At 41.9% G+C, this 18,415-nt stretch overlaps 1 protein-coding gene across 4 annotated transcripts in view; it reads right to left on the minus strand.

Moving 5' to 3' along the window:
• GAB1 (GRB2 associated binding protein 1) overlaps positions 1-18,415 on the minus strand; it is a 113,751-nt gene that overhangs the window by 22,035 nt on the left and 73,301 nt on the right. For 2 of the 4 annotated variants that reach the window (XM_037058466.1, XM_037058468.1), the window contains exons 2-4: positions 13,522-13,816; positions 3,463-3,685; positions 3,003-3,083 (exon numbers count right to left, since the gene is read on the minus strand). In XM_037058466.1, coding sequence (XP_036914361.1) covers positions 3,003-3,083; positions 3,463-3,685; positions 13,522-13,816 — 599 coding nt within the window. The remainder of the gene's footprint in view (positions 1-3,002; positions 3,084-3,462; positions 3,686-13,521; positions 13,817-18,415) is intronic. The other 2 variants (XM_037058467.1, XM_037058469.1) reach the window with 1 other exon arrangement.

Below are 18,415 nucleotides of genomic sequence, written 5' to 3' on the forward strand. Positions count from 1 at the left end.
ACGAAGGCACAGACACAAGGAAAAGCATTTCCCCTGAACAGCGTGCAAGAACCTGGGCCAACACAGTTCGTCAACGTGACCCCACCTGTGGCGGCTCCATTGTTCTGTGACCCTGGAAGTCCAATGGTTCTGCCGTTGAATAAATTCAGTGTGATCCACCAGGAGGTGGCAACTTAAAAAGGTTTTGTGTGTGTTTCTTTCTACTAATTTTCTTTAACGAGCATTTAGCTGATACTATAATAAAGATCCAGATACAAGGCACAGAGTGAGCCAATTCCAAACTGTACTTAAAACCTTGAGGAATCTCGTTAAGAGTATTTTCTGTGCTTTGGGTGCACTTTCAGTCTCTGCATTTAGTAAAATCACAAAACGTGGATATAAGGCAAAACGAAGCCCTGCAGGAATTTACGCTTACTAATTTTAAAAGTAAACTTGTGATGGTTTTGGAAGGGTCGATATTGTCCCTCTTAGGAACATCCGGCCCTGGGTACTCTGCATATTCACTGGTCTCTTCTCCACTCTTACTAAGAACCCATGATTGCAATATCCTGATTTTCCTCAACCCTCACGGGTTATTCCCTTGTTCATTGACTGGCTCTTTCTTCTTATCTCTCCACCTGGGAATGGCCAAAAGAATTCAGTCCTCTCATTCTTGACCACGCACACCATTTTAAAAAAGTCATCCTGCCTCAGACGGTCACCTTCGGTCTGCTGGCAACTCCCACCTTCTCACTAAACTCTGGGTCCCATGTTTTCCGACTGTTCCAATGTATTTCTGCTTGATGATCCCAGCATCACATTGCTCGCATGCCCCAAACCCAACCCAACCTGCCTCTCCAACGGACTGCCCTTGCCACGCCACTGAAAGAAATGTCTTTACTCGGGTTCTCTGGGCTCAAAAGCCACAGCTTTGATTCACTCTCTTTGATCTCCACCATCACATAGGCACAAAGTCTTTCTTCCTAAAGAAGTGCCTGACCCCTATTCTAGTTCCGCTGTCACTGCCCCAAATTCAGGTCTGTGCCTCTGCTGAGTGCGACACCACTGAACCCTCCTAGGTGAACTTCTTTCCTCTAGTTTGTCTTTCTTCCCCTGTGCATGGAATCATACGGCTATGTTGTGGCAAGATCACTATTTTCAAACCATGGTTTTCTTATTGCTCGCCTACTTGGAGAAACTCCTGCTGAGGGTCCCTACAGATTGTGGGAACTCCAAAAAGCCCAGACTGCTGCCCTGGGCACTGAGGCAGCTCCACCTTTCCTGTCTTTATCTGCCGTCCCACTAGCCCCATGGGAGCCTTGACTCCAAGCAGGCCCCCTCCTCCCTTTCTCCTCTACCCCTCACTCCCATTCTCACCCCTCCTTTCCCTCAAGCATTTTCATGCAGATCACTAATGACAGGCTCCTTTTCTCACACCAGCTAGGTGTCCCGCAACCCCTGCTCCTCCTAGGGCAGGAATTTCCAACAGGTCTACTCACGAATTCTAAAAACGTGCTCGTCACTGGATTCCCACATGGGAGACAGAGAATGCCGTAAGTATAATGAGCAATAAACTGACTGTGCTGACTAGCTTATAGTTTAGTGGAGAATGAATAAAAATATCAATAATGTCCAATTCTGTGATAAGACAGAGATATGGAGGTGAAATCCAGAGGCTATGAAAACCCAGAGAGGCATTTAATCCAGCAGGGAAGAGTGGGAAGATGTTTCCTACGTGTCTGAGCTGAGGCTTGCGGGCTGAACAAGGATTTGGGAGGCAGTTCTCATAGCATGCCTCCATCTAAAAACACTTCATGTTCAGGTGTCCTCACTTTTTCACAAGGTTTCCTGGAGAACTGTGAAGGTGACTGTGTCTGAGGGGGCTGTGACTTATGTCATTAGTCTGTACCTTCATAGCAGCACCTAGCAAAATAGTGGGCACATCATAAACATTAGTTAACTGTCACTTTTGCAAGACAGTAGATGCAAAATATATATGAGCATAGTTTCTACTACAACAGGAGAGTTGTGATAAGAGTGATATTAATGAAAGACACTACATAAAACGAAAAAGAAAATGTCCCGAAAATTGTCCCTTAGCTCTTTGTTGGCTTTTAGAAAAGTAATTGGTGACTCTCTGTAAAATAAAATCTTAGTTAGTAGCACAGGTAACAAAGTTGCGAGTGTGTAATTTTAAATACTCACAGCAAACAAGCAAAATCAAGTTAGAATTTGGTATTATTAACTAGCGTTTCATAAATTTTTTTTTTGCTCTTACAGGTAAAATCCCATTAGAACAAAGATGTAGAAATCCATCTGTGGAGTGTTTGTTTCTGTTGTCTTGGGAAACAGGTCACAGAAACTAATTTGGGGATCGTAACAAATTCTCTGTAAAAGTTTTTAAACAAGTGCTTTCTGTACTCCTAGCCTAGTAACAGTCACTTTCCACATGAAAAAAATCTTTCTGCAATGAAAAATAATGCTTAATATCTACTAATCCTGTTAAAAAATCGTTCACATCTACTATGCAATTCACCACCTGCATTTATACTATAATTAGCATAATAAATACACCCAGTATCATTAGTTATCATAGCTGTTAATGGCAGACAGGCCTCCTGACGATCACTTTTCAGCTCCAACACTTACGCCTTAAGCCTTAAGCCTTCCGATGACTCAATTATCAAATAAAAATTTATAGCTTAGAAGAAGAAGGGGGCCTTGGAGCAGGGATGGGAATGCAAAAAAAAACCCCCCAGGATTTGGAAAAGTCTTTATGATACATCTGATCAAGCACCAAAATCCACATATTTCTACTGAAAAATTTGTAAAGTCAAGGCTTGGGTAAGATCTGCTTCATTGCTACGTATGAAAATTCAGATTTCACAGCCTTTAGCAACAGATTTGAGTTCATCACATTTCATGAAAGCTCAACTTGTATTTTCCATAGACTTTGCTACACTGGGATTTTACCTGTATGATGAATTTCTCACACAGACCCAAAGCAACCACAACTCACTCACTGCAATGGAATCGTTTTGCTTTCAAAATCTTCTAGTAGTAGGTATTCCTCTCCTTCTTCAGAAACAAAAGATGACCCTTGGCTGGTTTACAATCACATAAGAAATGGAGCAAGATCACCATTTACAAATCAGTGAAATCTGTTAAGCAAGTAATACTGCGCATCTGCAACTAAGACTATGAAACAGAAGACAGGTTCCCAAAAGAGCTTTTGGTAAAAGTATTCGTCGCCAAAGATGCTAGAGACGGTGGTTTTTTTCCCCAATAAAATCTCATGAATGTCGGAAATCATTAGTGGAGGGCTATAAACTTGAGATACATGCATAAAATATAAGCCTGTATAGGTGGTTTCTTTTAAACCTTCAAATCAGGGTTAAAACAGCTCGAAGGTAAGATTCCTAAATGTGTACACGCATACAACAGACGCACGCACGCGCACGCACACGGGCACCTGTGGGTTACCTGGTGGGTTCAGGCTTCTTGCTTTGACAGTTGATCAGCAGGAGGTAGTCTTGAGGATCCTCCTGGATGCCAAGAGTTTCCAGATGTGGTGGAAGGTTAATGAGCTGATACGGAGGAGGCTGGGCAGCAGAGGACGAGTCCGCCTGGGCAGACGCCGGGGTCGTCGTTACGGCTGAAGGCAACTCCACTGGAGCTGGTAAGGAGCTGCCAGGGGGCTTCACATCTGTGACACCGAAGTGTGATCATCATTGTCTACACCATTTTAAGAATTTTTCTTTAAGCAAAGCCATTTGAACATTTGGAGATAAATTGTTTAAAGACATGGAAACAGGCTAAAATAAAGCATGATCATATCAGTTAAAACACACATGACCTAAAGAGCAACAGTTATATCGAACATAGTTGGGTTGTGTCAAAGAGATCCGCGGAGCAGGGATGTTCCACAGGCTCCCAAAACGCCATGGCTCCCAAAACGCCACTGTTCAAATCTCGCCTTGAACAGTCTTTGGTGTTTTAGGGTCTTGAAGGGAAGACGCTCTGCCATGTTAGCACAAAAGGTGTATTTTTTTCTGATGATAATAAAGGTTTTTCTGAGCTAAGCTGACTTCCGAAGGTGACCCACATCACTACGTGGCCCCTACAGGTCCCTGGTCAGCTCGTGACCCTGTCTTTATTTGGCTGTTCATCCTCTCTACGTCTCAGCCGTCGAGGGAGACAGAGTTCTAATCATGGGGTGCACATCGGGGGGGAAGAGCTGCTCTGTACAGCACCACCTCTTCCCTGGGCTTGTCATCCCACTGGCCATTTGCTGGATTTCTACAGGGTTTCTGTGCAGAGGGGTCAGCACGTAGAGAAGGAGTTTATTAAGCACTCAACTATGCCCTGAGAAGACATATGAAACAGGTAAACTGTAGAATGATTTTAAAGTGAGTTGAAAATCTAAAAATAAAACTGGTGATCCCACTGTGATCGCTAATACAACAAGTGCATTTTTAAGGATCCAGAATCAAGGTTGCTTTAGTCTGGTTAGAAACGAATGGCTATAAAGCCATGCCCACATATGAATAAACACATTTATTTATTGTCTGTCCATGTTAGAAAATATTAATTCTATAATATATTCATATTCTATTCAGTCTACTCATGACATTAATATGCTCTACCAAGTAAAGTCAAAGGCAGGCCATCTGGCCTGTTTGTTCACCAGGCTGTAGTTACATGTCAGCTCTGTCCTTCCAGACATTACAGAAGAAGTGCACACGCTTTTCTGACCAGGTCATTATGCAGTCCGTGTTAACATTCATAACGGTCCCACAGCAGAGGTGACATAGCTCATTTTGTAACTTCTTCCTGTACACCGAAACTCATGTCCTAATTGTAAAGCTTGCATAACACATGATATGGCTAAACATCGCAGCTTATCTTTAATTGGGGGCCCCCAAAACAAATGAAAAGGGTCTGAACTCCTAAGCTTCCCTGTTTCTTACATGTGATAGATGTTCGACAATGTTCCACGCACTCAGCGAAAACTCACTTAGCTCAAGGAGATGAGGGGCACTGCCCAATCTGAAAGACCCATTCGCCTTCAGGTGCAGTTCGAAATTGGCTCCTCAAGAAATGTGTGAGCCCTAATGGAGGCTAATGAAGTTTAAGGACTTCTTTCTGTTGGAGAGTTTGGCCTGAGTAAACAGAAGCTGAGTTAATCTCTAACATTTTATCTTTGTTATGCTGCCTGCAATGTCTTCACAGAAGCTAATCTAACCAAATCTAACACTTTATGCCAGGTGTTGATCAATTAACTCCTTCTTATTAATGAAAGGTGAGAACAGAAAATGGTGAGAATAGAAAAATGAATTTTTGGCCATCATTCCAGTGGGAACTCATAAATAACTCATCATGTCTAAGACGTGTCGATTATAAATAGTATACATAACAAATCGTATGAATTGTTTTACTGTTTTTGATTCAGCTGCAAATATACAGAGATTTATTTAAGGGGATTTAAAATGCAATAAATTAATCAGCAATTCACAGTAAATCCTTGTGACCTGTTAGACTTAACAGAACTATGAAAAATATCTACCTTTAAAGAACAGCTTAGGAAAGATATATACAAGGAGGAGAAAAAAGAAAAGGTAGAGAAATTAGAAAGCAGCTACTATATTCTATAGATTGTACTCACAAGCGTATTTTATATTATTCTCCTTCACTCTACCAAAGGGGCACGGTAAAATCAAGTAATCCAGTTCGGTTTTTCATTTTGACCAAACAAAACGAAACTAAACACTGGAAATACATCAATATATAAAATGAGTTCTAGTTTTTAATGTTAACTCCTAGAGTAACTTTTCCAGGTGGTTGTTTTCATCCATACACTTTCCTTTAATATTTTTTCTATACCTGGTGACTGGACACTAAATGAACTGAGTGACTCATCCTAAGTGGGGGGTGGGGGGTGGAAATCACCCAGCCAGGCCACGGTGTTTGTTTTACGACCTTGTTTTATGAACTCAATGGGACCATCTCATTTTCAATGTCCCACTTCTCCCACCTATGAATGAAGTGCTTACCCTCGTTAGAGCTGCAAGATTCTCTCCATTTTCTGACGGAGAAAAAGCACTCAAAGACTCTGCTTAAAAAAAAAAAATCTTATTCTCAATATGGGAAAACTTACACAAACAGCTGATCCTTGAATTACTTATATAAGTCTGAACTGCGAGGGTCCACTTATATGGGATCCAACAAATACAGTCATCCCTGTGTCCCTCCAGGTGTTATATCATTGGGTTCAGCCAACCATGGACTAAAAACAGTGCTTTTGATTTGTGGTAGGGAATCTGTGGGCGTGGAGGGCCGACTGTATGCGTTGTTCTGCACATACATATAAAATGTATGCATTTTATTTGAAGGATTTTTATATCAGGTCCTGCAGCCAGTGCCCCGCAGGCACCAAGGAATGGTGGAGTTTGGGTTCCCCCAAGCCCCCATACTGTTCAAGAGCCAGCTGTACTTCTCAGAGGCAAGGGCTGGAGAGAAACTTCCTTTGTGTTCACCAGCAAGCTCACGGAAGGAAAGACCTTCAAACGGCTGTAAAAAGCAAGCCCAACCATTCCAAACAACGTGGTGTCCAAAGGTCTTTTAAAGGGAAGGGACGCCGCTCTACCACAGAAAATGAACTCATTTCAAAGCATTAGTCTTTGGGATTATTTTACTCATGTTAACCTGACTGTACACTCAGCCCTGCATATTTGAATGCAAACACTGCATTGTGTCTTAATAATCTCAAATATAAAATTTCTAGCCAAAGTTAGCCAACTGATCTGAAAAAGAAACTTCTGTTCTACCTTCTTTAAAAATGGTGATTTGCCCCCACTTGCCTGGACAAGTAGAGAGGACCGTGTTTAAGGCTTTTTACCTCACTTAGGTTTCTAACTGACTGTTTTTTCTAATAATGCTGGGATCAAGTTTCTGAAAACCAAACATCATTGTAGGGTTTGCTTATGTGTGTAAAATTATTTCCTGTCTCTTAATTCAGAAGGCATGAAGAGTATAATTAGTATCCATTAAAGGGCCAATAAGCTGTTGGAGCCAACTCCTAATAGAATGTACTCAGAAAACTAATAAACACCACTAAGAAAAGCCTTAACCAGCTTTCTGTGGAGAGAAGTAGATTATCACGTGAGAGGAATCGCAAATAATAAACTGGTCCACAAACGTCCCTAGCTTAATGCAATTTTATCCTATCTGGAACCATATGCCCTCACAGAAGTTGGGTTGCCCAGATAACGCCTCTAAACATTGAAAACAATACATGCTTTTTCTAACCAAATGGCACGAGAGCGTAAGCCCAGAAAAGCAGCCCTACTCTTCCTTTTTATTTCAAAGTTGATGTCACAGGCCCTCTGACGTTGTCACTAGTAACTTACTGTACCTGAGCAGGTGGCAATAAAACTGAGGTCTTGCTCATGTCCTTATTGGAGACCAGCAAGGGTCCTTTTCTCTGAAGACAGGTGACATTTGAGACAGAATACAGTTTTGGATTCTATCGCAAAAGTGTTACCTTTATATTCACAATGAAAGGTAAATGTCATATGGTATGCTTGTGTGTGATACTGTTATGTTACAGAATGGCATGCTTGTGATTTTGTAATAACAGATTTTGTAATAATAAACGAGTGTTATTTGGGCCAGACCCTGTATTTAAAGTGTTTCAAGTAGAAATTTGTTATCTTATGTGTCCTGACTATCTCCTTAGCAGGCTGTGGAACCTTTCTCAGAAACTTGGAAGCTAAACCTTCAGGAAGTGGTGACAAATGTCTAATTCTTACCCCAGAGGTGCCATGGCATCGGGGGCACTTGTGGGGCATCTCAGAGACCTAGGTGCCTGGGCCCCACCTCAGGAGACTCAATGAATCAAGATCTCAGGGACAGCAGCTTGAAAATGTGTAATAAAACACAATTACCTCCTTGGTTGACTTGGTGCCCAGAAAAATATAAATGGGAAGCACAGTGAGGTACTACTCCACATCCCCCAGAGCGGCTAAAACTAATGACTGACAATACCAAGTGCTAGTGAGAGTATAGAGTAACAGAGAGTCTCATATCTGGCTGGCAGAAAAGCAACTGATAACAACAACTCTGGAAAACTAAAGCGGATAAATCTTCTAAAGCTAAATGTGTGTGTGTGTGTGTGTGTGTGTGTGTGTGTATATCCTACACACCTGTAGCAGCAATTCTACTCACAGATGTATACTCAGGTGTATACTCAAAAGAACTCACTGTTCACGTCCATCAAAAGACATGTATACAGATGTTCATAACTAGCTTTACTTGGTAACTAAAACTGAAACAACCCAAATATCCATGACATTCGAATAGATCGGTATTTGTTATATATTCACACAATGGAATTCGACACAGGATGAAGAACTACATGCCACAGGGCTGAGTCCCAGGCTTAATATTGGGGGAAACAGCCAGACTCAAAGGTTTTATGTATATTAAGTTCAAGAATAGGCAAAACTAATCCATGCTTATAAAAGCAAAATAACAGTCATAGCTGGGGTTTTTGAGGGGATGGGTTGCTGGGAAGACGTCTGAGAAAACCTTTTGGGGGACTGGAAATGCTCCATTTCTTCATCTGAGTGGCAGTTACACAGATTCCGGTTTTTATGCGTAGATACAGATGCATATATAAAACTACATTGAACAGTTAAGTTCTATGACTTTCATCATGTAAGTGATACCCAAATAAAAAGCTTAAAAGTGCCCTAATTAGGAAGCACCACTTTACAGGAAAGGGAGCATATGTATATTCTTACATGTTAGTTTAACCCACTTTTATTACTACTACTACTACTAGTATTATTATTATTTTCACTTTTCTCAGTATTAGTTTCAGGTGTACCACCCAGTTGGTCAGTCATACACTACTAACCCACTTTCCCGAAGAAAAGGAAATCAAACAGAGAGTCACACTACTCTTTTTGTCCTCACCAGAGGACATTTTTTCACTGACTTTTAGAGAGGGGGAAGGGAGCGAGGAAGGGAGAGAAACGCCTATCAGCTGCCTCCCACACACACCCGGACCAGGGGATCACGTGCACCCAGGGAACCGGCAAACCAGGGGATGGAACCTGCAAACCAGGTATGTGCCCTGACTGGGAACTGCACCCGCGAGCTTTGGGTCACATCAGCGGATCAGGGCTCCCACAGCTTTTTTTCCCCAGCCACTATTATCTGGACATTTTGAGAAAAGCAACTCAACTGATAAGAAGCAACTTCCTAGTGGTGCATCCTGAAATCAGACCAGAAAAGCCTTTACACCAAGTTATTTAGCTGTACACAACCCTTAAGACTGTTTTCCAGCATTTGTTCAGCAGATCTACCCGCTTCCAAGTCGGTGTAGGAACAAAAATAAATCTGCACTTTTCCAAGAAAAACAAAAGAAATTAGTTTCTACCCTCAAATCTACTAAATAAAAGCATTCATAGGAACCACACACAGTTCAACGAGCTAGAATTTGAAAACAGATTCGGCTTGCCAGTATTCTGAGTATTCAATAATAGCAGTGGTCACCTGGGGCAGCGGAAATAACACGGTAACGATATTTTGAGAGGTTCCTGGAATCAAAACACAGGTCAGATTTTTCCCCTTTCCTTTTGTTTTCAGTAGAAAATTAGTTATTCTCCTAGGGACTGGGGTTAGTTATTTTCTCAGACTGTAATATGCAAGCACAGTTGATTTCTTCCCACGTCTAGTCTGAAACTAGTATAATGAAATAACATTTTGTGCCATTAGTTTTAAAAGTCAAGAGTAGGAGCATCTGCAGCGCCCTGAAATGCAAACAGCAAAATACTCGGGGGACAGAGCTAGGTAAAAACAAAAACGCCTATTTAGTGACTGGTGGAGGGATCTATTTGGAAGCAAGAGAATATAAAGCAGGTAGTAAAGTCAATGGAAGAACAAAGACATTTCGCTATTTACCTTGTCATATGAAACTGTATGAATGTGATTGCAAAGGGTAATAGCAGTTCTCAGAGGTTTAGAATTTGACGGAATCTTTAAATGTGGAGTAGCAAAGTCAGCTGCTCCAAATAAAAGGAAATACCGTGCTTGATATGAAAACCTTTTTGCAGTTTTATCATTATGCACCAAAACCCAAAGTTACAGAGTAAAATATTTTTTGTGGTTCCTTGATACTATACAATGAAAGTTGTTCATCTTACACTGATTCTTCCAAGAAACTCAAGTCTCCAACACAGCAGAGTCAGATACTTCTGCGGCTATTTAGGAGATGGCCAGAATAAACTTGTAAAAAATCTAAATTGTAAAATTAAAGGTAAATGCAGTTGCACTTAGACATGCTCATGAACTAAATTTAGAAAGCATTGGCAAACTGAAGTCCTTAGGGGCTTGTTTTAATGAACAGATAAAAATGGTTTGATTAGCGTAGCTATTCTTGGTAACCAACTCAGATGATAAATATTAAAAGTTGATTAATGACATTATTAATTTTCTTATAACCTCCCCTGTTATGGCTAAACAGTTCACAAACTGAGTGTCATGCCAGGCAAATATAATTTTAATCTACTGTATAAGGATTGGGGAGTTTGGCCTCTGAAGAGGGAGGTCAGTGTAGCTTTCCAGGTTTGGAGCGTCCCCCTCCCCCTCCCTATACCGGTAAATCAATAAAGTGAAAACAGACATTTTGCTGGACTCTGACTACTGACATCAAAGAGAACGTTCCGCCAAGCACAAAAATAACACTCTCAGCACCTTGTCAGTCACCGTCACAGAGCCACTGAAAACTACCGAGGCTTTTCCGGACCCTCCTAAGACTCCGTCAGCTGCATTCTGTGCTTATTTATTTTTTCTTGAGCAGAGCACTTATCAACTGGTATAGAATTTCTATATTATTTGCCAGTCTCTCCTACAGGACTGACTGCCAGATCTCTAAAGGAAATAACTGTATTTATCAAGTACCACAGTAGCATATTCAACATTATATATTAATGCTTGATTAAATGTTATATAAATTAAATGTATTTTAAACTATAACTTTGCATCTCTATATGAAAACATATATATGTACCTTACATTTGTGAACAACCGTAACAAATTATTTCGGTACGAAACCTCTCCCGCTACACGCTCAATTCCACGGGTTATGTCGGCCATCTGTCTTCCTAACTAGTCACCCAGCAGACACTGGTTGAGTAAACGCCCAAAGCCTAGTAGAGTGCAGGCAACTCAAATAATTTGGTTGATTATTGAATTAGCTTTCTAAAGCAGACCAACCTTTTCTTCTCCCAGACCTGAATGAGTGTGCATGAAGGTCCCGGATGGTAAGGAGCATTCTAAGGTGGAGAGATGGACCAGACTCCAGGCCTTAAAACTCGCAAAGTTCGCCTGAGGCACTTGAGTGTTAAACATTCTTATTTGGGGGGTTCTCAACTCCACTTACCCCCAAATGGGCTTCTAAAACTTAGCTGCTCACATTCCTTCACTGAAAAATGTAGCTCTCGAAGAGGGCATCTGATTTCTTTTGTTAGATATATTTAGGAGAATTACAAAGAAAACAAAGAGAGATGGAAGATACCCCCTTAGTCTTTCAGATCGGTCGAATCTGTCCAGGTAACCAGTGGCGAGGGAAGTCTGCCTTCATGGCCCCAAAACAAGTTCCAAGTGGAAAAGGCACCAGGCAAAAGAACATCAATAAAAAGATTATACAACTACTTAAGTTATTTTAGCTGAAAATCCGTCACCTAACTTGTGTGGTGTCTGAATCCAATAATTATCATTACCAAGCGGTTGCTAAGCAACCATTAAATAAAACGCTATCTCATTTGTGACTTTAATTTTAAAACCCTCCACTGCATTCAAATATAGGCTATATGTGCAAACAAGAAAGGGAAGGAGTTTAAGTGGAGTTAGAAATAGTACTCCCCGCTTACTTAACATGTGAACACATTTAGTAACTTCACAGAAACAACCCAAAGCTTCACTCCCCACATGAAACATGGACTTGAGGCTTTTAATCTCTAGAGCCCCGCTGACGAACGCTGTTCCTTAGCCGCCTCCTGTCTCAACTGGATGCCTTCTTCCCCTCTCTGCGCTGCTCCCTTGGGCATTCTGGAGTCTCACCACGGGGTTTCCCCGACCCACTGGACCAATCCCAGCCCTGGAAGGCCCTGCTCCGGGGCTGCTGACTGGCCAGAGAGGAAACAGCATGCTGACCTGAGCTAATTAGAGATGATGACTGTTTCACTTCAATAATTCAACACTTGATGTTGATTGTTGGGACAATTTTTCCACCCCTCTCACTGAATCTCTAGCCCTCCTAAATACAGACATTTAGAAATGCACACTTGTAACGGGAGTGCCACCCTAAGACAATAAGGTCAAAGACCTTATTCCTGATTCTTGGCTCTGCAAACCTCTATTTGTATCAGAGTCCCTTTCGCAGGTTCTTTGTTAAAAAAAGGAAGAGAAGTGGGTGAGAGAATATGGGGTCAAGACCACTCGAGAAACACACCTGGAGAGGAATTTCACTTGCAAAATTCTTCTGAGACCTCTCGCAGGACAGGCACCCCATATCTCAGATCATTAAGCACCCCGCCCCCCGCCCTCTGGAGTCAGGTAGAGAAGTCCATCCTTCCCCTTGGTCCTTCCTCTTTCTCACCCCTAAGCCTGCAGGGTTCTGCAGCCCTCCTTTCATTTATGTCGAAATACTACTTCCTTCAAAAGACCACAATGTACAATTTGTCCTCCTCCAAGCCTTCTTCTCTACCTCTCCTCCAAACCTTGGGCCTCTCTTACCTCCATGTTAAGTAAACTCATTGGTTTGTTACTTTTCCCTCATGTTTTGTGACTGATTTTCACTTGCTTTTCATAGATACTGATAATCACCATGGCAACATAGCTTTAAAAATAACACCTGAAGAATTAAGGTGAGCCACATGAAAATGCTTTTAATTTAGTAGTCAAATGTAGTCATATATCAGCAGTGTGATAAGGTTCAAATTAATATTTACATAGGAACTCAAGAAAGGCCCTTAAATAGTATGTCTTCTTGTTGCCTTCTTCTTCGGGACATTTACTGAAATATTTAGACAGTGCCCCAGAATGGTTACATTTCTCTTTCTAAAACCTCTGCCAAGGTTCTGCCCCAACTGATTAAAGTTGCTTTTTCCGCCCTGGCTGGCATAGCTCAGTGGATTGAGCGCGGGCCTGCAAACCAGCCGATCGCGGTTCGATTCCCAGTCAGGGCACATGCCTGGGTTGCAGGCCGGTTCCTTGCAGGCTAACTACCAGCAGGGGACGCACAAAAAGGCAACCATACATTGATGTTTCTCTCCCTCTCTCCTTCCCCTCTAAAGGTAAATAAATAAATAAAATCTTTAAAAAAAAAAGTTGCTTTTTCCCAATCTTGTTACTACTATAAAAATTCCCCCATGTTATACTGTGTAACTAAAATATATAAATATAAAAAGAATTTTATAACAGTGCTAAAAATGTAGTCCTGAAAGAGCGAGGCTGAACACGTCTTGAACTCACCCTCTTCTGTCGGATTAAATCCACAGATGTCGCAAATGCAACGAACCCACTTATTCATCTCTTCCTCGCTGTCTGCCACCAGGTAGAAAATTCGGTCGATGGTGTTGATGTCAAAGATGTAGCTGTTTTCAAACTCCTTTTTGTTAAAGGTCAAGCCAGCATCGACTTGCTGACATAGATTTAAATCGATGATACGGATAGGCTTCTTGGCGTGATCATTTTTGTAATACTCCAGGACATCTGGATCTCCGGTTAAGCGGCCGCTGCGTAACACGAACCACCTCCTCTTCCATGCCTAGAGACGAAGCACAGCAAACCCATCCCACGTTAACTTGGGACATTTTTTGAAGATGAAGCACATTTATCAAATCAATTTTACAAGAGCATTATCTAGGGATAACGTTTCCTTTGTTTTCACGGAATTATCTGCCACTCTAACCAAGTTTACTGATGTCCCGATTAATAATGTGCGTGTGTACACATTTATTATTTCCTACTAGGTCTTCTAATGGAATATTAGAAGAAATTAATGTTAGAAGACATTACATCAATATGTAATATCAATTCAGCAAAACAAGGAAGATTTAGTTTTAAAAAATAAACCTTTATTTTACTTATTTACTTTTAGAGAGAAGGGAAGTGAGGGAGAAAGAGAGGAGAGAAACATTGATGCACAAGAGAAACATTGATCAAGTTGCCCTCTGCACGTCCTCACCAGGGACCTGGCCTGCACCCCAGGCATGTGCCCTGACTAGGATTCGAACCAGCGACCCTTTGCTTCGAAGGCTGGCACTCAATCCACCCAGCCACATCAGCCAGAGCAGAAGATTTAGTTTTTGCTGACTAAAAAAGCAACATTTTCAACAAACAATGCTTGAAAAACTAGATATCCACATGCAAAATAATGAAGTTAAGATTCTAACTTAACACCATTATAAATATTAACTCAAAATGTGTCAAAGGCTTATGGTAAACAAAAGAGATAAACTATAAAACTCTTAGATGAAACATAGGGAAAAGCTTCACGACATTAGATTTGGCAATGATTTCTTGGGAATGACACTGAAACTACAGGAAACAAAAGAAAAAATAAGTGAACGGGACTGTGTCAAAATATGTAACTTTTATACATTGAAGGATGGGATCAAAAGAGTAACAAGACACTCTCGTACATCATGTATCTGATAAGAGATTAACGTCCAGAACACATGACAAACTCCTGTAATTCAGTAACAACAAAAACAGAGCACCCAGATGACAAATGGGCAGAGGATTTGAACAGACTCTCCAAAGAAGAAACACGATTGGCCAAAAAGCAGAATAAAAGATGTTAAACATCAATATCATCAGAGAAATGCAAATCAAAACCACAAAGAGATATCACTTCATACATGTTAGAATGACTCTTCCTTAAAAATACAGAAAATAAATGTTTTGCATTTGAAATATACAACAGTGTAACCGCTGTGAAACCGGTCTGACGGTTCCTGGAAAAGCCCTAGTGGCCGGGATATACCCAAATGAACTGTCATCGAAGCTGCAAACAGGTGTTTGTACACCGACATTCACAGCGGCATCATTCACAACGAACAGCAGAAGCAACCCAAGCGTCCACTGATGAATGGTGAGATAAATACAAATATACATCATACAATATTACTCAGCCTTAAAAGGAAGGAAAATTCTGACACCTGCATGGATGGACCTTGAGATGTTAGGTTAAGGGAAATGAGCCAGTCACAGAAAGACAGGAAGTGTATGACTTCACTTATATACGGTGCCTGTAATAATCACATTCATAAAGACAGACGCCAGAAGTTGAGGGGAGGAGGAGGAGGAGTCAGTGTTTAATGGGTAAGAGTGGCAGTTGGGGAAGACGAAAGTGTTCTGAAGGCGGATGGTGGTGACGGCTGCACCTCCGTGTGAATGTACCTAATGCCACTGAACTGCACGCTTAAATGTGGTTCGAATGGTAAATTTTGTTATGTATCTCGTAACAAACTTCTTTAAAACACCAATGTTTTTTCGTGCCATAAAGAATACATATAGAGGTGCTTCTTTAAAACAGCCATTTTTCGGGCTATCGCACTCTCTCTCTCTCTCCACCGCACCCCTCAAATCTAGGCTCTCTCTTTTGGGGGTGGGTAAGGGGTGGGGAGGATAAAAATACTTGAGAACACAGCAACCCTGACAAGGTATCTCCAGAACTATTGCTAAGTGGACAGACATTCCTTCATGGAAAAACTTACGCAACCTTTTAACAAGAAGATTAGTAGAGAAATCACGAAATCCTAAAGACATCATGTAGTTCTTTAATATCACCAAGATTTTAAATTCACTTCTTAGTCTGACGGCAGCTCCAAGGTCAAAGCAAGTGACCCGTGTTCAGAAGAAGGCAGCGTGGAGTGCTACAGATGCTTTAGATAATACTGGAAAGTCACAGAGTGTTAAATTCATGTGAATTTAGCACTGGTTTCTGGATTACACAAATCCATTCAGTTACTATGTGACATCTATTTACTTCAGAATAAATAATACCATCTCTTGGTAAAATGATGCCTCTATGGATACCTCCCTATGAAGTAGTAAGCTTGAAAGAGTGACAGAGAAGAAACCGACAAGACAATACAGCAGCTTTATGTCATTGATCCAGGGCCGTCAAGGAATCGTATTTTCCAGTAAGTGGTTTCTCCAGACAGTGACGACTCCATCTTTAAACACAGAAATGGCTTCTTAAAACGTGAACACCTCACTTGACATCTTTCTACAATGCCTCAGTGTGTATTTACTGAGCATGACCCAGTGCCTCGACTAGGGATGAGGGGTGTCAGTTCCCATAAGCGCATGTTGGAGATGCTCTCGGCGTGCTGGGTGGCGCGGAGGGTCGCAGGCCCCCAAACCGAATGGGACCGCACTGCTGTGCTGGCAGAGCCCACCTACCAGGTAGCTGAGCTCACCTCAGCTATAGGGAAATGCACCCTTTCCCTATAGCTCATGCATTCCTCTCTCGTCTTCTGGGCGGGTGGCGCCCCAACCCATTTCACGGCTTCCATGTTGAAATGATACTGCTAACATGTAAAGGCCCTCGGAAACGAAAACAAACAGCCAAGAGATGAGCAGCAATAAATCGAGGTGCACCAGCTAGACTGGGCTGGGGATTCCAGAGGTCCAAGTAGACATTATATCAGACGAACCCATCCCAGCTGGAAATGACAGCGTGAAAACACTGCATTTTAGCCAAGCAGCACCTGCCGCTTATGTATTTATTTTTAACGGGGGCCAAATGTGAATGTTTGTCTCAGTCACCACATGAGTCACCCTCATTGAATCTGGCACAGATTAAACTGGAAAACAAAAGCAATTACATAAACTACACACTTTAATAAGGCAGATACAAAGGTTCTCTGGATTACGGCACAAAGCACAATGGAGCCGCAGAATAAAGCGTGATGCCCGACGAGGGGACTGACATCAGCGCCCGGCTAATCACAGCACAAAGGCTTCTCTGTGTTTGTCAGTGCACAGAATGGGTCCACATGAGTCGGCCTTTGTCATCGAAAATATCTGGGATTCTTAAAGCCTGCCCTATTTTTATCCTTGCTGCCTGGGTAGCCCCAGAGAAAGCTGAACGTTGCCTCCCCAACACTGCAGAGCAATAACGGACAAAAAGGGCAAGTTTTCTAGAAACCTTCATAACCCAGCACTCAAGATTACAGAGAAGGAGAAAATCTTAAAAGCAGCAAGAAGAAAGGAGACAGTTACCTACAAAGGAGTTCCCATAAGACCATCAGCTGATTTCTCAAAAGAAACCTTTCAGGCAAGAAGGTGCCGGAAAGAAGTATTCAAAGTTGTGAAAGGCAAGGACCTACATCCAAGATGACTCTATCTAGCAAAGCTTTCTTTTAGAATGGAAGGGCAGATAACGTGCTTCTCAGATAAGGTGAGGTTAAAGGAGTTCTTCATCACCAAGCCCTTGTTATACGACATGTAAAAGGGACTTATCTAAAAAGTAGAAGATCAAAACTATGAACAGTGAAATGACAACAAACTCACAACTATCAGTAACCAAACCTAAAAAAACAAAAACAAAAATGAACTCAGCAAACAAGTAGAACAGGAAGAGATTCACAGAAACGGAGAGCACGTGGAGGGTTATCAGTGGACAGTGGGAGTGGGGAAGGGGAGAAAAGGTACAGGGGAGCATAAATAAGAAGCATAAATGGTATGTACAGACAGACAGGGGGAGGCTAAGAATAGGATGAGAAATGGAGATGCCAAAGAACTTATATGTACGACCCATGGACATGAACTAAGGGGCGGGGGGAGGCGGTCATGAGAGTAGGAGGGTGAGGCAAGGCAGAGGGGACTAAAGAGGAAAAAACGGGACAACCATAATAGCATAATCAATAAAATACATTAAAAAAAAACCCCCAAGCACTCAAAGCCATTTCCAACAAAAGTCATGTGAAAAATCATTTTAACTACTGGACTCCCATGATGTGCAGGCTTGCTCGAGGGGAACGAGGCAAAACCTTCTGGCAGAACTTATTGCTGTTGTTTCCTTTACGTAACAGCCACTGCCACTTGACACTGCGTACACGGTGCAGTAACGGGACTTCGTCAGCAGGTCTGTGTTATGAAGGCCACGCTCTGATACCACGGTGTCCCCTCAGGCTTTCAGGGTGAGCTTGGGCTACCACTTTACCACCAAAAGGGGAGTGTGCATACAATCCACAAATCCCAGGGGCAATATACACAGGTCAGGCCACCAGACTAAATACATATCCGTCAACATTTGGAGTCTTTGCCTGGCCATTTACACCTGCCCTCGGCTCAGGTGGCACCAGTGCCCGCAGGGTAACACCCAAACTCTCCCGCAGAACGAAGGGCCCCA

Source organism: Sturnira hondurensis, unplaced genomic scaffold, assembly GCF_014824575.4.
Source record: "Sturnira hondurensis isolate 20B ecotype Veracruz unplaced genomic scaffold, ASM1482457v3 Scaffold0010128, whole genome shotgun sequence".
NCBI classification, from domain to species: Eukaryota; Metazoa; Chordata; class Mammalia; order Chiroptera; family Phyllostomidae; genus Sturnira; species Sturnira hondurensis.